Raw genomic sequence first — 22,634 nt, forward strand, 5'->3', positions numbered from 1 at the left:
GTAATTATGTTATATAATTATTCCGCTAATACCTTGTTTCATTATATGGACATTTTTTTTTTCATTACAAAATGTTTAAGAACTGGCACTAAATGGGCATTAAACAATCAGAATTTAACTACATTATATGTATAATTAAGCAAAGGAAGGCAATTTACTGACACAAAAATACAATGACATCCACTAACGCAGACCATTTCCATTAAATGACAAGTACTAACTGAGTATCAATGAGCTGCAAAGGGGCTAATAACTATTAAATGTCAATTGCTTCTGACAAGACTAATGTACAAGATGGCGGAACTCTCTGCCTAAATCGGCATGGATCGCTAATCACAGAATTCTCAAATTGAGCGAGCATCGAATGACTGCGTATGTGCGGGACCAAATAGCAAAAAATATCCCTGTGCACAGAAGTTGCGCAGTAGTCGACGTTTGATTGACAGGAAGCCGGCGTTTAGGGGTGTAAACATGGCATTTTCTGGGTGTTGTGAAAACGCATTTGACATTTATGGTTCATGCAGGGTTGCCTACTTTCTGGCTGCCCCCTCCGGGAGAGGGCAGCCAGTTCAGTGAGGCGGGGGACGCTGGTGGGGTGGGGCGGCCGGCAGATCATCCAGAGGGGGGGCATGGCCACACCCCCCACCGTGCAATGCCGGTATTTCAGGCAATGCACAGCAGGGGGCAGGGCTACAAAGACACGATTTGGATCATTGGCTCCCATGGACCCCCTGCCAAGAGGGGTCGTGGGAGACTGGCCACATTCTGGGGGGCCAGTAGGGGGACCCGATTTCCGGGACCCTCCTGGCCATTCCGGGAGGGTAGGCAACCCCATGTTTATGTCAAATGAGTTTTGTTATTTAAAAAATTAATTAAAAAACACACACTATTTCAAGTTTTTTGTAATGAATGAAAAGTATTTCAATATTTATTTTAATTGTACTTTACAATTGTGTAGAAAGTTGGTTGGGGGGGAGATTTACTAAGAAGGGAGTTCGAATTCAAATGGACTGTTGCTATGGGCCACCAATCAGAATCTACTTGTTTATTTAGCACCTTCTAAAACAGCCATGGCAAAACTGTGGCCCTCCAGCTGTTATGAAACTACACATCCCAGCATGCCTTGCCATAGTTTTAGCATTCCTAATAGCAAAACTGTGGCAAGGCATGATGGGACTTGTAGTTTCACAACAGCAGGAGGGCCATAGTTTGGCCAGGCCTGTTCTAGAAGATATAAGTTAGAATCTGATTGGTTGCCCATACAACATCCCAGATCTCCCATTTTGGGTAAATTCCCCCCTTTTTGGTTGAACCACTAGGCAGACAGCGAACGATTATTGAGACAGGAAAGATCCGCTGTGTTACTATCGCTGAGCAGTGTTTTATATACAGGAGCCTCATATGTCCTGGATCTTCTCATGACTGTTTCATAAATGATCATTGTCTGGAAACTGCACAATAGTGAAACTCATCATCACTTCTAAAGAGAACAGAATAGAACTGTAATTTTATAACATATGTACTAGACACTAGATAGGTAGAATCTGGTTGGTTGCTTTAGGCAACACCTCGCCCTGTCTGCTTTAGAAGGTTTTATAAATGCTTAAGGGATTTTATTGTCTTGGAAACGATTCAAGCATTCCGTTGCCTTGGAAACGATTCAGGCATTCCATTGCTGAGGAAACAGTTCAGGCCTTCCGTTGCCACGGAAACGGTTCGGGCCTTCCGTTGCCACGGAAACGGTTCGGGCCTTCCGTTGCCACGGAAACGGTTCGGGCCTTCCGTTGCCACGGAAACGGTTCAGGCCTTCCGTTGCCACGGAAACGGTTCAAGCATTCCGTTGCCACGGAAACGGTTCAAGCATTCCGTTGCCACGGAAACGGTTCAAGCATTCCGTTGCTACGGAAACAGTTCAAGCATTCAGTTGCCACGGAAACGGTTCAAGCATTCCGTTGCCACAGAAGTGGTTCAAGCATTCCGTTGCCTTGGAAACGGTTCCAGCATTCCGTTGCCTGGAAACAGTTCAAGCATTTGGTTGCCTGGAAACAGTTCAAACATTCTGTTGCCTTGGAAACGGTTCAGGCATTCCATTGTTGATGAAACATTTCAGCCATTCCATTGCCACAGAAATAGTTAATTCATTCTGTTGCTATGGAAACGGTTCAGGCATTCTATTACAACATAAACGGTTCAGGCATTCTATTGCCTTGGAAACAGTTCAAGCATTCTATTGCCTTGGAAACGGTTTAAGCATTCCATTGCCTTGGAAACGGTTCAAGCATTCTATTGCCTTGGAAACGGTTCAGGTGACATGGATAAAACTTGTCTCTTATTTCAGGGTACTCTCTAGGTGCCTGGCAGCTGAACATTTCCAGCTGATTTCCTCTGCAGCCCACCAGTAATAATGGACAAGCTGGTGTATATATGTAGGAGCAAAATGTCCCTAAATCACCTGCAGGATGTCCCCGTGTTGGGCCTCAGTGGGCTTCTCACCACTGCATGCAGAATCCCATTGCATCTCCAGGTTCTTTGTTATTTGTTGAGCTTAGGCAGACACTCCGACACAGAAATGACGGCGTCCTTCTACCATGGCAATTCTCCCCAAACACAAATGAATTCCATGTAGTCCATGGTAACCCTAGCATCTGTCTGCCAGAACCCATCGTTCCACATAAATGCACTTTGACCCCATTACCTCTACCTTGACCAGCCTCTGAATGGGAATATCCCAGGCATACTGTAAATGGTAACGCACGTTGAACATTGCACACACAATAACTTAAGAGTGTGAATACTCCCCCCCCCCCACTTACGTAAGTAGGTCAAGTTTAACAAAAAGATAAAAATAATCTAGTTCAAATAAAATGATAATTGTTCAGTTCACTAGACCTAGATCAAGTATTTAAATTCACCTCTTGCTTGAAGACCTGGTCCGCAGGTCTCATAAGCCCCAGGGCTGTCTTGTCTGACGTACCATGGTACCATCTGGCATCTTCTCCACTTATGGGTTTTCCACCTATAGTAAGACATTTGTAGACGACGGAGAACGTTAATCATGAATGCAAGAGCGATTTACATATTTGCCATAACGATCATCTACTCTACAACTGCACTCGCACTTTTTCATCTACTTGGCAGAACCAATGGGGGGTCTCTTAATGACATACCGTAGCTCTGCAACTGCACACGCCATCTGGTGACACACACAGATCACGGTAACCCAGGCATAGAAAATGAGCTTTCTGCAGTTGCGGCAGACATGGAAAGGAATGGTGGATCGCATAATGGCTCTGATCTTGTAACGACTTTCTGGCATCATTTTTATAGCAGATGTTTTGATTTCCCAGAGGTGTTAGGAAATTTGGACAGCTTTAAGCCACTAGTTCAAGACATGCGGGACAGGAAACGGAACGCTCCTTTTGTCATTTCTGATACTATTATTTCAAACAGTGATACATTATAGCAGGAGACTGGAGAATTGGGAATCTATTATAAATGTATTCTGGTTAAAAAATGTGAACGTGGGCATAAAACAGTGTTTTTTGTATATCAGTAATATCATATAATCTTCTGACCATTCAAACAAAATAGGGGAGTGCTGTAGGGATATCTGTACTGGATTTCATGACCTAAGACAGTGGTTCCCAAACTGTGTGCCTAGGCTCCCTGGGGTGCCTCAGGACACTTGCAGGGGTGCCTTGGGTTGGTGGACCAAGATCAATTCATATCATTTATAGTCAATGTACCAGGCAAAACCAGTGCTGGTGGCTGCCAATCATAATATATGTGGACAAACAGGAGCAAATCCTGTCCCTCACCAGATAACTGTGACATATAAACACAATGCACTTAATTTAATATTTTTTTTTCTGAATTTCTCAATAAGAATCATTTGGCCTAGGGGTGCCTTGAAAATATTTTGATGCTCTAGGGTGCCGTGATTCAAAAAAGTTTGGGAACCACTGACCTAAGAGGTTACCAAAAATACCGTTAATTTGCAGGGGGGAACTGAGCGGGAACAAAGTTACCCTTGTGTAACATAGTTACCCTGAGGTCCGTACAGTGTTTTCATAGTTGTTCCCACAAAAAAGATGGCCACGCCCATAAAATACTGCATACACGTCCGCCAAATGTGGGGGTTCGGGCGGCGTGCGTTCGGCGGGGCAGCGCTTACCTGCTCGTTAGGCAGCGAAATATACACAGCCTAGCGAGCAGGTCTGAATTGGGCTCAAAGTAGCAGCCAAACCAGCCCCCAACTGTCATTTTTTTCAACACAGTCTGTAATGTGGCTTATTGGCTGGCACTTTATTTCTCTAGGCTTAGTACATAGACCCCCTAACTCTTTCTGTCAGTTGTTTTTGTACTTTCAGCAATGTCCTTTATGAAATGTATATTTGTGTTAGATGAGAACCAGCGTCGTCTGCTCACGGACCGCCTCGGTATTGGGGATTAGCTGCCAATTGAGGCCGGGGACAGGAAGACGGAAAGGAAGTGACAGTATTTCTATCCTGAATTGTATAAGAAAATAGGACGTCATAGTGAAGATTCCTTTGGCGGTAAATTGTAATAGGGTTCAGGCCCCGGTGATACTCCGCCTTACGCAATACACAGAGACCACAGGAGTACCTGTGTTATACACAGTACAGGCTGAGTCTGCTTAATAGCCAAGATAAATGTGACCATAAATGAAAAACAATACATGAAAGTTACCAAAGGAATAGTTAGCTACCAGCTCTGTCACTTCAGGGTCTCTCCAAAGCTTGGACACGGGTAATTGCTGAGGGATGTGAGACAAGATGGCAGCCGGGAGAGTGACAGGGAATTCCGTAAGGACACCATATGCAAATCCTGCTAAACGCTGCACATTAAATCCGTCCTCTTTAATCTGCAGCTGTCATTGGCTTAGTACAGGTTGAGTATCCCTTATCTGAAATGCTCGGGACCATATTTTTTCTCCCATACTTATCTGGTCCCCCGGTAGTTCCCCAATGGTCCCCTGATGTCCACGATGTGCCCCGGTGTTCATGGCGGCCTTTGGCATCCTCTTCAGCGGCATCTCTGGTCCCAGGGGTGTATTGCACGAGTGCGCCAGTGACATCACCAGCACGCCCGCACAATGCACCCCTGGGTCCGGGGATGCCGCTGAAGAGGATGCCAAAGGCCGCCGGGGACTGCGAGGAACAAGGTAAGTATGAAAAAAGAGACTGTGCGTGTTAAAAAAACAAAAAAATTATATTCTGAAAAACCACGGTTTTCTGAATATTTCGGTTTTTGGAATATACGGATAAGGGGACTCGGCCTGTATTACCTTCAGCCTCATTGTTAGAGGTGGAGAATCCTTTTGATCTTAGTAACTGTGACCGGTGTGAACTAAGCAGAGCTCTCACTGAATGAGATTTGAATTACAGATGTCATATGTAAATACGGCCAAATAAAAGTTGGCGGCAATAACGGCGACAGTACACAAATCAGATGATTAAATAAAGCAGATAAAACATTCACTGAGCCGAAGTCTATAAGAGAGACATTTTCTAAAGCCTCAATCACGGTTTCCTGCCTCTGCAGACACTTAGCTATAATGACAACGGCTGACAATGTGACACAGGCAACTTTGGGATCCATCTTCCTGAGGTGACAAAATCAGGTTTAATGAGCGGAAGGCGCTGCAGAGAGGCTGGGAAAGGCTCTGTCTCCACACGGGTTTATCTCACCTGTAAGAGTGACAGGCAGCTGGTGACTCGCATTCATTATCCTCATATAAAGTATCCGGACAGTCCCGGCCTCCGTAGGACGGGTACTGGATAATGACGCGGTGCCGAGTCTGCTTGATAACGCCCACTGCGCCTACAATGGAAAGGCAGGTTGATTAATTCAAGCCGGTGATGTACGTTAATTACAGAGGTCATAGGTCAATGCACAGGGAAGAAAAAAGTAAATATAAAATAGTGTTCATTCTAGCATCCTGCAGCTTTTATAACCCATGCAGTTCCTCTTCCCTGCCAGGGGTGTCACTCTCTGCTGTGGGGCTTCTAATTCGATGGCAGAACAAATGTCCCCCTCATTCGCAGCCGTACACAGGGGCGGGATTTCACTCGGGCAGGAAGAAGGCTACCTGATCGCTGGACTCCGAAGATTGGCAGCCCAGCGATCAGGTCTGAATGAGGCCCATAGAGACTGGGCTTGTACTGTCATACTGTACATGTGTGCAGACCGAACTGGTATATTTTGCATCTGGACCACACAAGTCATAGATACAGTATATGTTTTTTTTTACTTAATTTTTTGAACTTTTTCATACTTCACCATTTACGGCGACACCGTTTAGACAAAGTGAGTCATGCAAGGTGAGGCAATACTTCATACTTACCTACTTTCTGGCTGCCATTTCCGGGAGAGGACAGCCAGCTCAGGGGGGGGGGGGGGGGGCCTTCGGGGAGTGAAAAGGGGTGGGGCGGAGCCACATGAGTGGCTACTTGTTTGCGGGCATGTCCAGAGCGATTGTGCCATTTTAGCCATGCCACCTGACGTGCAATGCCATCTTTAAGGCTCTGCAGTGGGCGTGGCTAAATCGGTGCGATTTGCATCATTTGACCCACGGGGGGGGGGGGGGGGGGGGGGGGGCGACCCGATTTCTAGGACCCTGCAATACATTCATTTGTTGTCAATGTGATCGAATCTACTAACACCCACAAACCATGCAAAAATGCATGTCAACATTTTCACATGTCGACAATATGTTGACCTTTTGTCTATGTCAAATTTATGCATGTTGACCACAGCGTATGAAATGTCAACGCCTTATGCCATAACTATAGATACACAGGATGAAAGACGACATCCCCTTTGTGCATTGGAACAATTCATACATCAGATCTTATAAAGTCTCTTAATGTGTTCCTGAATTGATAATGAAGTATTTAGGACTCCCCCCCCCCCCCCATAGGCTGCTGATATATTCTCACATTTCAAAGACGCCGGCACATTACATTGGACCTTTTGATGCTGAATTTTAATACTTTTTGATTACATAGACAAACACATTACTCCACGTTCCCTCATTGGGATTAGCAGGGTGGGCCGAGAAATTAATTAAACCCAGTTCATGGAACAGATCTGGCGCCGTAGCATTTGTTTTTTTTTCTTCAATTCAAGATGAAAAGAGAGAAAAATGAAATGTGCTGCGGAATCGCGTTCATTTATTATATCGCCCACAGCGATTTCTGTTATTAAAGGGAAGAATGGGATAAATAGGGCAAGACTGCTTATAACACATATTGCACAGAGAGGGAGAAATATTACCCAGACAACAAATCTAACACCCAGCTCTACATACCTGCAGATACTGGGGCAGATATACTAAGCCTTGGAGAGTTATAAACTGGGGTGATATAAACTACCAGCCAATCAGCTCCTGCTCTTTTTCAAACACTTAACACATGAGTGGATCTGTTATGTTTCAGGCTGTTTTTGAAAAATGACAGGAGATGATTGGCCGGTAGCTAGATCTCTTCACTATATCCCTCTACAAGGCTAAAGGGGCCTACACACGGGCAGGCACTGCTGAGTGATCTGAGCAATGCAGATTGCTCAGCACATAGTGCTGCACAGCGATATGTCAGCGCTGCGTACTGTGTGATCTATCCGAGCCAGTGTTCTCCCATGAAAACACTGACCCTAACCGGCGATTAACTAGATCCAGCATCGCCGCGCATCGCGATCTAGGGGGATGGCGTAGAAAATGCCCTGAAATCACCCCTTGTGTAGACCCCTTTAGTACATCGGCCTATGAATGCCCAAGTTCTTCCTGTTCACTACAGTCTCAGCTGACAGCTATGTGTTGGGACTCGTTGATTGGACAAACTGCGGTTGGGCAGGTCTTGTCCAATCAGCAGCTGCTTGGCAACCAATCTACGTACAAGTGATATTATGAATGCTTTCTCTTGAACTGTTGGGCAAACAATATAGTGCATACACACGAAACGATATCGTTAAGTGACGTCATCGGGTCCCCGCTCCGTACAAGCAGTCGTTGGCGATATAGTCAAAATTAAGCTGTTTATACAGTGCGCAGCCGGCTGTGGATCGGTATGTAATACACATGATACTAGTCAGCTGTGACCCACATCTGATGGTCACGTCACCTGTACAGCGTCATCGCCTCTCCTGCTGGAGCTGGTATGTAGGTCACAAGTTCAAGCAGGGAAGGCACAATTCGGATTAATCTCTAAACGCTGCAATAACAACAATTTTATAAATGACTTCAGTGAGGGGGCGGAGAACCATTTACTTGATTATATCATTTTCTAAAATGCTGACATCTGGGGAATCATTCTTGCAGAGAGGTGCATCTGACATTTTAGGATATTTTAGGACTTCCCTGGTCTACTGTAGGACCCGGCTGGTATTTTCTGTACAAGTCATTTTAAAATGTTTCATTACTGTATTGACCTCGGTAGAACCCACAAGCAGATTTAGCAGTGTTAGAACATACAGGAATGGACGCTCGATGGCAGAGAATGTCATATTTACAACCAAGACAAAGGTCAATAATAGATTTATTTATAACTTTTACAGTAACTACTAGGGGAGTAATATAATTGGGACTGTGATCCTTTACTCCTAACATGTATTATTCCCATAGCCGCAGTTTGACATAGGTGGGTTATACCATTGTTTAGCCTGAAAATGACGGCATTCACTGAACTGGACTAACCTATATCCAATCAGAACATTCACAGATTTAGGCTATCCTGTAGCCAATCAGAGCTTTAGACTTTTTGTAGCTCTAGACCAATCTGTAGGCATAGCATTAGACTCTTCACAGAATTACACCAACTTGCAGCCAATCAGAAATCTATAACATTCAGAGAACTTGACATAACCTGTAGCCAATCAGAACATTACATTGTCCACAGATATAGTCTATCCTGTAGCCAATCAGAATAGAAGAAAGTTCACATACAGTAAGTAGACCAACTGTCACCAATCAAACTCTGAATATCCACTGAACTAGTATAGACTAACCTGGAGCCAATTAGAGCACTAGAAAACTCCCAAACTTAGAACTATGTGTCAAAACATATTACCTTCTTGGCAAGAAGTGGGGCATGGTGTCCAGTCACTGTAGGGAGTAACAATACAGTCTTTGCGACAAGGCAACAAACACGGCCTCATGGTCTCAGGCCGAAGACTTTCGGGGCATCTGGGAAATGGAACATGATGAATTATATAGTATTTTATTATTAATGATTGGAAAAGCAAATTTAGACATATTATTATTCATATTAACAGTTATTTATATAGAGCTCACCTATGCCCCAGTAGGGCTTACAATTGTGGAAATCTGTTTGCATTACTTCCCCGTGTTGCGGGGTAGCAATACTAACCATTACACCTGCTGTGCTGCCAGATATCTATCAGCATGGTTATGATGGGCGGAGATAACCAGACATGGTTGGATCAGAGCAATCAATGGCCAATAGGTTATACATGAGGCTGAGAAAGTGGGGAGGTGGTTAAAGCCAGACACCCAAGATGGTGTGACCACGCTCCCTTCTCTGGGCGGAACTAAAAAGGGCCACCGTATTCATAAATGTGTATAACCACGTCCCTAAATAATTTGATAGGCTTTCAAATACACAGGTCCAAAAAACTGCCGATGGCACTGCAGTTTGGCACCGGCTTCAATGCACAAATTAAAATAATTTTGTAGCAGGAGCGTATTAATAGCAGCATAAACAAAATGTGAATGTAGAATGTAAAGGTAACTGATCACTTTATTGCCATCATTTATTAATGACTCGAATCAATAGTTCTTGGTGAATACAACATAATATATATTAAACATGTAATATTCTGTAGGCAGTCCTAAAGCAATCACTGGCGGCATTAGGTAGTGACAGTTGTAGTAAATGGAGAAGTTGGCATCCATCGTCTGACGCAACCAATGCGTTTCCCACTTACTGGAATGTGTCATTAAGGGGCATGAAGTACAGAATGCTGTCATGATATGTATATGTGGGCCTTATTCGAGTTCACTCTTTCAGACAAAATCCTTCTTAGATGGACAAAACCATGTGCACTGCAGGTGGGGCAGATGTAACTTGTGCAGATCTAATTAGATTTGGGTGGGGTTTTACTTCAAAGTGAGATCTATATTGCAGTTTTAAAATAAAGCAGCCAGTATTTACCCTGCAAAGAATCACCAAAAAATCACCAAATCTATTTCTATCTGCACATGTTACATCTGCCCCCCTGCAGTGCACATGGTTTTGTCCATCTAAGAAGGATTTTGTCAGAAAGAGTGAACTCGAATAAGGCCCTGTGTGAGTGTGTGTGTGTGTGTGTGTGTGTGTGTGGGGGGGGGGTGGTGGTGATGTGGCTGATCATGTGAACACCATGAGCCTATCACATCAACCATTTATATCCACACCCCTGATGAAGTCGCTCATACTTTCATATGACGAAACGCGTTGGGTAGTTAGAGGTATCCACCAGAAGCTCACCCTGCCGCCCCCACAAGGGCAGATTTGGGCTTAATGATGACATCTGTTGTGGCTGAGTCTCTGTTATGCGCACACACAAACGGAATTTCAAGCAAGAGTCTATCAACCGTTTTTTTTGTCTTTAAATAAAAATCATTGTCACACTCCGCTAGCGGCACTGGGTATATTTTGTTGGGGTTCTTTAGATTGAAATTTAATTAATTGTCTGAAGAAGACCCAACCTTCAGGTTCAAAGAACGAATGAAGGAGACCAATAAGATCATCCAGATAAACAAGAGTACAAAAAATGTGAATATCTGCACATATACTAATTGTGAACACTACTGGGGCAGGGACTGATGTGATGGACTAATGTTCTCTGTAAAGGATATGTGTGCCATATAAATAACGTAGAAAGTAACCATGCATGCACTGTATATAGCAGACATTTCTCCAAGGGGTCTGGGTCATTGGGTTGACCCAGTTTAGTTCGACATGCATTGGGTTGACCACTGAAGGTCGACACCAGAATTAGGGTGACACGGCTAAGGTCGACAGGGTTGGACAAGCATTAGGTCAACAATGGGAAAGTCAGTAGTCAAAAGGTCGAAATTAGTTTTTCAAAGTTTTTTCCTTTATCCATCTAAGTGTTCCGCGTCCCCTTGCATGGCTGGCTGTGCTCGCCACGCTGCACTCGCACATTATTTTATTCTCCCACCATGCCCTAGTGGATGCCGGGCATGAAATACCGCCTGTCGGCACGTGATGGCTCAAAAAAAAAAACATGAAAAACTAATTTCGACCTTTTCACTCTAAATAGGTTCTACCCTTTGACCGTATCCTATCTCCAAGAAGATCTTTGTTCAGTCGGATGTGTTACAGAGTTTGTTAGGCCAAGCCCGTCCCGTACTCCCCTCCAGCACCTACTATACTGTACATCAGAACATTACACGGCAAGGTGCCCTTACTTTTTAGGCCCGACCTGTCCCACATTGACTCTAACGCAGATGACTTTTCTTGTTTGCATCCCAAGAGCGCAGGCGGCTTCCCCGTTCCAGCTGGAAGAGTTAAAGACGGAGACAGTAACATCTTCAGTGCACTGGCCCCAGGGGCCTGTCTGCCAGTGATATACCGTACAAGGATGCTCATTGCAGCTCCGGATCTCCTGCAGAGCGTTACTCTCTGGGCACTGCACACCTCCTGCAACAAGAACAGGGAGGAAGAAGAATCAATGGTTTTATACTACGACGCACCGCTCCTGAAGATAATGAGAGATAAAGGGATGCACACCGCTCGGCAGAACGTCAGAAAAACATCTTTCATTATTTCAGTTTCAATTATTCTTAAATTAACGGAGTGAAAAAGCCGAGATAATGAGATTATTGTAAGAGACTGACATCGCATTCCAGGCAGCTTGTATTCAAAGTACAGCGTCTAAGAACAGCAGACATCAGTGGCCATAAAAGTTATCATCAATCTCCTCCTGTATTAATTGTGTAGCTGTGTTAGGCGAGTGCTCTTACAGGGGAATCCGCAAAGGAAGCCAGCTGTCAATCACATTCCTGTCCCTGCCGAATATGGTGCACTCACCCGCTAATAAATGCTCATTTCTACTGTACATGACTGTCTGACGGCGGATGGCAGCTATTCCTCCGTTATAAGGGCACAATCAGTACTAAGATAATATTATTATTATTACTATTATTAATTATTACTATTATTATGAACTTTATTGTCATCATCATTATCATAATCATTATTATTATATATAAGACAATAATAATAGTAATAATAATAATAATAATAATAAAAGAGGTGAAATATTTAAATTTTACACAAGAAAGACTAATGATATAGCATAAATAATAATAATAATAATAATAATAGTATTTACAGTATTTCACTTTTTCTCTAATAGGACTCCTTGACTGTCTGTAAATACCCTGTTTTGTTGTTTCACTGTCTGCTATTGTAAAGCGCAACGGAATATGCTGCGCTATATAAGAAACTGTTAATAAATAAATAAATAAATAAATAAAGGTGCTTTAACCCAATACCTCATCTTTACACCAATAGTGAACCCCAATAGAAAAAACCTAACCTGGACCCTTTATCTCCCACAAGCTACCGCCCTATCTCTCTTCTCCCATTTGCCTCTAAAATACTAGAACGGCTGGTTTACAGGCGTCTCACCAGCTACCTGTCTGACCACTCCATCCTAGATCCCCTTCAATCTGGCTTTCGCCCACTTCACTCCACTGAGACTGCCCTAGTGAAAGTCACCAATGACCTGCTGTCAGCCAAATCCAAGGGTCACTTCTCCCTGCTTATCCTTTTGGACCTATCTGCTGCCTTTGACACTGTGGATCACCCTCTCCTCCTCCACACACTCCAAAACATTGGCCTCTCTGGCACAGTCTTCAACTGGTTTTCCTCTTACCTCTTCAACCGTTCCTTCTCAGTCTCTGCCTCTGGCTCTACCTCACCACCTTCTATCCTTCCTGTCGGGGTCCCTCAGGGTTCCGTCCTTGGCCCCATTCTGTTCTCTCTGTACACCTCCTCTCTGGGTGCACTCATTAACTCCTTTGGCTTCCAATATCACCTCTATGCAGATGACACCCAAATCTACCTCTCCTCTCCTGATCTGTCCCCCACTGTTTTCTCTCAAGTTTCCAACTGCCTCGCTTCCATCTCTACCTGGATGTCTGAGCAATTTCTGAAGCTGAATATGGACAAAACCGAACTTATTATCTTTCCCCCACCCAGAGCTATGCCCCCTACTAATATCTCTATCACTGTTAACAACACCATCATCTCCCCTGTTCCCCAACTCCGCTGCCTGGGTGTCACTCCTCCCTCTCCTTTGCACCCCACATCCAAGCCCTGGCCCATTCTTGCCGGTTCCAGTTACGCAACATTGCTCGCATCAGGCCCTTTCTCTCACAGAGTTCAACTAAGCTGATCATCCACTCATTAGTCATCTCACGGCTTGACTACTGTAATGCTCTTCTCACTGGCCTCGCTCAATCCCAACTAGCTCCTCTCCAATCTGTCCTCAATGCTGCAGCCAGGCTTATCTTCCTCTCCCGCCGCTCTAACTCTGCTACTCCCCTTCAACAAAATCTGCACTGGCTTCCATTCCCCTACAGAATCCTCTTCAAACACCTCACACTCACATACAGGGCCATCTCTAATTCCATTGCTCCATATATCTCTAACCTCATCTCCATTCATACACCCTTCCGCCCTCTACGGTCAGCTGACGACTGTCGTCTCTCCTCCACCCTGATCACTGCTTCCCATGCTAGAGTACAGGACTTTGCCCGTGCTGCACCCCTTCAGTGGAACGCACTCCCTCGCTCCATTAGACTCTCCCCGACCTTGCAAAGCTTCAAACGGGCACTGAAAACTCACCTATTCATCAAAGCGTACCCTTCCACTGCATAAACCAGCTGGTTCTCCGACCCCTTGCCTTTTTACATCCTGCTATCTAACCACCACCCACTCGCTTGCACCTCTTGTAAGCTGTCTGTCTCCCCTTCCTACTAGATTGTAAGCTCCTCCGAGTAGGGCCCTCTTCCCTCCTGTTGTCAAAGCCCACTTCTCTTCACATTTCACTCACAGCTCTCCTTTACTCCAACACTCAGTGACCATCTTCATACTCATCTCCATCATTGGCCTCAAGCCTCTAGTTGTATGTTGATTGGGTCCTCACTACTTACATTTAAGCTGTAATGTGTATTGAACTGTGGTGCTCTTTATTTGTACTGTATTTTTGTTATTTATTCAATGTTATGCCAAGTTTTGTCTCCCTGTATTGTTCCTTTGTACGGCGCTGCGAAACACTTGTGGCGCCTTATAAATAAAATTATAATAATAATAAAATTATAATAACCCCCTACATAAATATCAAGATTGCATACTGAAGATATATTGACAACAGGACATTATCATTCCTTAAATTGTCATTATTATTATTGTATTATTATTAAAATAATAATAATTATTATTATTAATAAAACAATCATTTATTATTATTAATAAAACAATCATTTATTATTATAAATAACAACAACAATAGTACTAATACCACAAACATTTGCTGACTATTATCATTTCATGTAGGTTGCTATAGAATATTGTGGTGTCTTTTAATACAGGTAGAATCAATTGCACAGCATCAAAAAAGCACTACAGTACATCTGTACCCACATTCTGCCGTCCTCTTTGGTGGCAGTTATGGTCCAGTACAGATCTCTCTCTCTCTCTCTCTCTCTCTCTCTCTCTCTCTCTCTCTCTCTCTCTATACATATATATATATATATATATATACTTATCAATCTATTAAAGTCAATATTTTCTTTGAGATATTTTCCGGAATTAGCAAATAAATGATGTGGACTTGTTGCGGCTTTGCATACAAGGTTGTGTATTTAGTGTAATTAATATCTGTAAGTCTAACGAGATTGGTTTATATTAGTGTACACAAATCCAACTGATTGTAAGCTAACGAGCAGCGCTCCGTTGTCTCTTTGTCATTTAATACCCAGATTTGTCTTATTAGTGAATCCCTGCGGTGGGTGATGGTGCTATGTCAGTACTAAGGATATTAATATTATTATTATTATCATTATTAATAATAGTAATAATATAACTTGAAATAATGATGGCTGTACATTTCTGCTGAATGGCGTGGTGCATAGGGGCCCTTGCAATTTTTAAGCTTGGTGCCTGCAAAATATCTAAATAAGTTCCTGGTACTTGTGTATTAGCACGGCGCCCACTAAGCAAATTGCTTAGTGGGCGATTCTGTGTAAAAAAATTGCATTGCATGCGATTTTTGCGTGCGATGCGATCACGTGCGATGGGATTTTCCTATGTAATTTATTCACTGCTCTCTGGCCGCAAAAGGTGCGATGCGATCGCAGGCAAAAATCGCATTTTATAGGGTGCGATGCCATTGACTTTACTATACACTTCTATGAGATGCAATGAGATTTAGGCACCCCCCCCCCCACTATCCAAGCCACCCCGAAGTGTGGCGAGCACAGCGTGCCCCGCGTGGGGCGGCGGTAGGCATCCTCCCGACCTTTTCATACCCCCACTATCCACGTCGCAGTGGAGTTGATGTTATATAATTGTAATGTAATCCGCATCCGCTCGCCACATTTCTGGCTTGATGGCTCAATGCAGAACTGGTCACACCCACAAGGAATTGCACACACCCATGCAGCACTGGTCACACCCACAAGGAATTGGACACACTAATGCAGAACTGGGCACAATTCCCATCCTTTGCTAAATAGGCCTATTAATATTGTCAGTCCCAGGCCCACTTGACCCTAAATTCGGCCCTGGTTGCTTGTGCATGCTCTGCTGACACTCATTGGTGCTCACATTGGTGCGAACGGCATCTGGGGGACTCGCAAAGGCTGCGAATTTCGCAGCCTTACGAGTCAACCATAATAAGGTCCCTTATTCAGGTCCATTCGCTCCCCTCGCTTTCGCAGGGGGGAGTGATGTTTGGCGACTGCCCATAAGCATTTATGTGCATGTGCAGCTGCTTGGTGTGAGCGTATTGGTTATGCGCTGTCCCATTCGCACCCAGTAATGCAGGCGGCAGCGACGGGCTGTGCCCATGGGAACTCCTAGCGTTTCATGGTTGTTCCCATGAAAACGCTGGGTGTTCCCATGTTAATTTGATGATGTCGCAGGTGCTGGGGCCGGGCAGCTGACATCAGTGGATGTCAGCTGCCTGCCCGCTTCCCATACAGGGAGCCCCCAGATCTAAAACACCAGAGAGTGTCTTAGATTTACGTGCACCATAGAACTTATTCGATGGTCAGCGACCATCGAATGATTTCCTCCCCGCACGCAAGCTGCGAATGGATGCTTATGCTAAACATCCATTTGCACGCGAGCGGGGGCAGCATTCGCGTGGGTGGCATTTAAACCGCACGCAAAGCTGCGAATTTCACAGCTTTGCATGTGAACCTGAATAACCTCCTATACCTCATGTTCTGTGTTTGTTCCGTGTTCATTTTATGCTGTAAATGTGTAAAATAAAATTTAAAAAATTCCCTGCACAAAGTGATGATTCTAAAATGTGCAGTTAGGGATAAAATAATGTGTGCCAAATATTATGAGATTAATATATTTTTGGAAGAAATCAGAAAATTGTCAGGGGAGAAAGACTCAACTACAGATTGAATGGAGCTCCAGGGACAAAAGTCATTTCAGAAGAATTATTTTTTCTTTTTTTTTCTCAGCTGAAATGCCCCTAGCCACAAACAAATTCCTTTTAAATCAATTTTAATTTTCCACTATATAAAAATTGTGACCAAAAAAAACCCAAACCTTTAAAAAGAAAATTAAATAATTAGTGTTACATTAAGATGTAACACTATTAAAATGCTTTAAAAAATGAATGCAAAATTTCTTGGAAAAATGTTGGTTCTTTTTTTTCAATGATCATTTTAATTTTTTGTAATTAATACTTTTTTGTTTTAATCAAACATTTGTATTTTTAATATTACATTAGAAAATAATAATGTGTGTGTATATACATATATATTTATATATTAAAACCTTTTGATATGCAATACAAGACCCGCCATGTTTATCAGCATGGACTGTTGCACCTCAGGCAGTTGCGGATTGAGATGAAAAACCAGCCCGGGAAATATCTGGAAGCAACATGGAAGTGGGGTCTATTGATTGGGTGGGAAGAGGTCTGTTCAAAGGGCCTGATTCTGAGTTGGACACAGTTGCGGCCATCCTTGTGTCTCTTTTCCTGTTGTGAACGCAAATTTATGCTAATTACACTTTGATGCCCGTCCCTGGTGTCATGGGCGGATTTGGAATTTAAAGTGGCCCTGGAAAAATTTCCAACCTGCCACCTTCTGTCACCTAACACCCCCAACACCAACATGCCACCTTCTACCGCTTAACACACCAACGTCACAGTCAAAGTCACCCTATATCCTCTCCCGGCCACAACTGGACCCACAGGAGCATTGTCCTACCAGTAAACTTCCATGTGGCTTCTGTTGCCAATGGCATGCTGTCACTAGGTCAAAAGTATCTACAGACCTAGACATCGACAGATAAAAAAGACTATTGGTCGACATCGACACATAAAAGATCGACATGCATTAAATCGAAGTTTGACATTGAGTGCCTGTCAACCATTAGGACAACCAATAGTGGTGGACTTTTCAAGAAAACGATCCATACCCGCCATTACACCCCTGTCCAGGGGTAATGCACCTGCAAACGTTACGCCTCCCAAAAAGCTTTATCCACCTCTGATTACTGAGCCACATCAGGTCCTATATTTTCCTATCATTTGTGAATAGAAGATCTATAGCCGTTCAATAGTAATTATACATTGGCACAAAGTCCACAATTCCTGCACCTCTGTGATAATACAGCACAATTCCATTTTATAAAAAAACAAATGAAAGAAATGGAATGTTCTCCCTGAGATTATTTGTCGTCAGCGTTGTCTGTAGATAAATGCAGTACTTTGAAAAATACAATTTGTACAATTGCGTGTAATTACCTCTGTTTTTGCAGCATCCCATTTAGAAAAATGACTGTTCTTGTTCTATACAAATCTATTTCCATGCGATTCTTTGTTTCATTTTCCTTTAGAGGCAGCAACATCAGCAGAACAGACTAATAGATCGTTCTGGAAATGCGGTTAGTAATTCTGAAAGTCGTGTACTAAAATATTGGCCAGTTGGATGTTTGCCATCGCAAACCGTTTCCTGTGATTTCCCCTCTATAAACCCCGTAAGTGCCACAAATAGGCAACTATGAACCAGCGGATAGAAATAAGTCAATAATCACTTATAATATCAAACAATAAAGAAGCATTATAAACAAATGACTATATACCGTGCAATGCACCTAGGTGAGGCTGAAGAGAAGAGGCAATGACCTATCTAGCCTTGGCCAAGCTAAGGGAGATGTCTGTGTTGATCCATACCGTTCTAATCACAAATGTTCTGAGACACTGGATGTATCATGTGTAAACTACGGTGTTACGTTAGAACAACACTTACCGTCACCAGGATAGGCAAGAATAGCCCTTGCCCGTGTCTGTCGCCCTTCTGTTGTCTTCCCCGAGCAGGTGTGTGAGCAGGAAGACCATTCCGACCAAGAGCTGAGGACGCAATCTTTGGGGCACGGAACCTCGCAGACAATAGGGATTGGGTATATCGCATCTCTGCACAGCTGTCTGTCCACCTCTTCCCCTGGGATTGGAAATGAGAGATGGAGTTACCAAATTTATTTGTTTTCTATTCCTTTTTTTTTTTTACGTTGGCAAAAAAAGTACGCACATTAAAATACACAAAAAAAGGACATTTATTTTCTGACAGTTATAGTGCCAAATGTAACAGGGTGTAAAGGTGCATACACACTGAGCGATTTTCACGGGGGGGGGGGGGGAAATCCGTACACCCTGTCGCTCATCATGCCGGTAATACCAGCAGATGAGTGGCCGGGCCAGCGATGATGCAGGAGCACGCATCAGCACTCACCGCTGCCCCGTAAGCACAAAGCTTTTTTTGAGCTGAAAGCAGCTCAAAAGAAAAAATTGAGCGGCTTTCAGTTCAATGTCGCCCAGTGTGTATGGGCCTTAAGTATGAGAAAGTGAGAGATTTTGTGAGTTGTTTTTTTTTAAGCGGCAATCAATTACATGGCAAAATCATCCTGGGTTTCTCAGTGTAAATGCTTTAAAAACTGGTTTAAGCTGGTTAGGGTTGCTAGATGAAGCGTTTGTGATTTTAGTTGTCAATCTAATGTTGCAGCCTAAAGCTGCCTATACACGCCCCGATGCGGGCGTGCGTTGTGGGCTTAAATAGCACGGATCACATCACAATGCATTGCCTGTGCATGCGTTGTGCATGCAATGCAATGCGATGTGATGAGAACTAAGTACAAAAAGTATGTGCAAGCTCATACTTTTTGTACTGTGCGATGAGGTGCCGCGGGAGCGCGCACCTCAAAGCACACATCGGGACAGCCCACATCGCAGCGTGTGTGGGCTGCTTAACAGAGGTACCTTGGGGACGGGCTATATTTCAGTACACAGTATTAAAGTTGGTCGAGGAGACATTTGCCTCTCTACAGTGTGTGATCCAGGCTGGCTAAGTATTTCCTCAGTGTCACAAGGATTTTCTTTTTACACTAAACTTTTCTTTTAGCCGTGGTTTTTCAGAATTTTTTTATTTCCCCAGCCTCATTTTTCATACTAATTCTCATCCCCCAATATCCACGATGGCCTCTGGGATCCTCTTGAGGGCATCCGGTCCCAGGTGTGCGTTGCGCGAATGCCTGGGCGGGCCGGTGAAATCACTGGTGCACCGGCACATTCACACAATGCACCACCAGTGGGGCCAAAGATGCTGCTGGAGGATCCTGAAGGCCACCATGGATGCCGGGGGACACCGTGGACGTTGGGGGACCGTTGGGGCACCACCAGGGAACCAGGTAAGTATGAAAAAAAATTCCAAAATCCCCAAAAAATCGTGATCCCGAGCATTTCGGATAAGGGTGACTCAACATGTTTTGTACTTCAAGATTAACAAGCCTCATTAGATATTATTTACAAAATGTGTCATACTTACAAAGCATGTGCTGTAATATTGTACAACCAGCTCAAATATGAATCATTTAACTCTCATAAGAAGCCAACTTGAAGGAAAAAGTTAATTCTAACCAAATATAACTATAATTAGACTAAATAATGCAGCCAATCAAATGTTTTTAATCAATTTTCATATGTTTATGCATATATATCTGCATAATTGTTTTTATAAGACAAAATTGAGGCGGCGACTATTAAATTATTCTGCATATATATTCCAAATTGTGTTCGAAAAACAATGTATATGTACCAAATGGAATTTAATGAACAGAGACTTTCCTCATTATATTCCTGCTTGTGAATTTATAATTCATTTTACCGCCTTGGCATAAGAAACCGCCGTAGTCTGTACTATTTGCTACTGTAAGAAATATAATGTAATCAGCATTAAGAGTGGAGGCGCTTACTGTAACCAATTAGGCTAATCAGCAGAGCTTGTGACACTGCACCCTCTGTTCCAATCAATTATATTTGGGAAGGAATATGAGACAACATCAAACAGATCGCAAGACAGGTAATAGGGCTTTATGGCTGCTTACACACCATGCTACCATATACTTGTCAATTAAAATGCTAATTAATGTCATTTAATTGCATTGATTTATTCTGATGACTGGATAAAATGTAATACATGTCAATATACAATGCAGGAGCCACTGTACATAGAATATGAATAATTTACGATTTGTTTATAGAGCCTTGCCGACTTTATTCAAATATATTCCATTTCTTTCCAATAAAGGTAAAATGTTCATTATAGTATTCATCTTAAATGTGAAGACAATATAATGAGTGACAGTATTCAGGGCAATCTGATTGGTGACATCTGTTATTAGTTCATAAGGCATGCAACATCAGTTTGTGGGGGTATTCAATTTTGGATTCCGACAGTCGTTATTCAATGTACCGACTGTCGAATGTCGGAAAGTCCGTAAATCGGCAAAAAATAATGGTATATATGGTATTTCTATTTATGTACTGTAATAAATAATTCACTTCATAGAGATAGTATAGTCACATGTGTGACCTAATATAAAAAAAACACCTGCAGATCCCAGTGACTTCTAATAACCACACTTCTCACTGAATGCAGTTGGTATACCGGTGCTTTGGATGCCGCCAGTCAAAATAATGGCGCTGGAATCCCGGCACTGGTGAGATGGCTGGCCCCAGAATACCGACACAGCTCACTAATGGCATCTCAAATGTAAGTATGCTGGGAAGGGTTAGAGTTAGGCTGGGGGAGGAGTTTAGTTTTAGGCACTACAGGGTTAGGCTGCGGGTGTAGGGAACGGTTAGGTGGTAGGTAGGAAGGGTTAAAGGGTAGGAGAAGAGGGGTAGGATACTTACCTAATATGGTGTTGGGACCTTTGGCATCACAATGCCGCTGTCTCCTGAATAACGGCATCCTAAGTGCAGGAATGCCATACCCAACCCCTTCTCACAGCAAGATCCATTATACAGTACCATACATAAAGTATTCTGACACACCATATTGAAGGCTTCTTGCATCCCCCTGTGTACTTACCGTCACTGTTAATACATGTAACCACAGGTACTTGAGTGCCAGTTCCGCAGTTATTCCCGTTGTCAGGGATACATTCTTCCAGCCTATCTAATCGCCAGTCGTAGCATGATGGTTCTTCACACGGTATGGCCTCTACCAAATGTGGGCAGCTTCCAGTCCCGCCGGTGGGCTCATTGGAGATGTAGCGTTTCCTAAGCTTGAAACCTATATATAAATCAATGACAGTGTTTTATAAATAAATATAGGGAATACAAAGATTAGCGAACACTCAATTGGGAGCACATGACAAGTATAACTAAGTTGCATCGATATACTAATTTGTAGTACATTTATTTGTTTTTGGTTATAGGTTTTGCACCAAAAATACTATATGCACTTTCCATGTTCTATAACACTTTATTAAACATTCTTAGCCTTATCAGTTTATTAATTGAACCCCCCCCCCCCCCCATCTGAAGCTAATTCTGAGGAATGTATACAAACGGAATACAAAAAAATCTAAAATAATAAAGCACAGCATGTCAGTTAGGTTACATTATGTACATATGTAAATTTAGTATGTTATACTTTGCATACCAGCTACGTTTTCGGTCTTGGTATGGACCTCCTGCTTGGTAACTCCGCTGTATGCAACTCTACCAATTTGTAAGCTTTACACACTTTCTTATTACAGGTTATTGGGAATCACACAAACTGTTGACTGTTAATAGAATGATTCAGGACAGAGGAGCACCACCCTTCTAGGAATCTCTGCTTTGTCTTAAGCTACAAAAGTTTTTTGTTTTTTTTTATGATGTTTGATAGAAATACTTGACAATAAACCACAATTTGCTTGAATTGTAAAGAAATGTCATTGTGTTTACAGCACACAAATCCAATGATCAATCTGAGCCTGAAAATGTTTGTAAATCTAATTGATTCTCCATTAATCAGTGTATAAAACTGTTTATGTGTGTCTTAAGCT

The 22,634-nt window shown here is 43.0% G+C and overlaps 1 protein-coding gene across 1 annotated transcript in view; it reads right to left on the minus strand.

Annotated features, from left to right (window-relative positions):
- The window catches only part of THSD7A (thrombospondin type 1 domain containing 7A), a 367,288-nt gene that overhangs the window by 36,314 nt on the left and 308,340 nt on the right, over nucleotides 1-22,634 (minus strand). Inside the window, exons 9-14 of the mRNA XM_083186796.1 lie at nucleotides 21,671-21,874; nucleotides 18,554-18,745; nucleotides 11,453-11,684; nucleotides 9,087-9,202; nucleotides 5,712-5,844; nucleotides 2,913-3,016 (exon numbers count right to left, since the gene is read on the minus strand). Of these exons, the coding sequence (XP_083042922.1) occupies nucleotides 2,913-3,016; nucleotides 5,712-5,844; nucleotides 9,087-9,202; nucleotides 11,453-11,684; nucleotides 18,554-18,745; nucleotides 21,671-21,874 (981 nt within the window). The remainder of the gene's footprint in view (nucleotides 1-2,912; nucleotides 3,017-5,711; nucleotides 5,845-9,086; nucleotides 9,203-11,452; nucleotides 11,685-18,553; nucleotides 18,746-21,670; nucleotides 21,875-22,634) is intronic.

This window comes from Crinia signifera, chromosome 5 (genome assembly GCF_055691185.1).
Source record: "Crinia signifera chromosome 5, ASM5569118v1, whole genome shotgun sequence".
Classification (NCBI taxonomy): domain Eukaryota; kingdom Metazoa; phylum Chordata; class Amphibia; order Anura; family Myobatrachidae; genus Crinia; species Crinia signifera.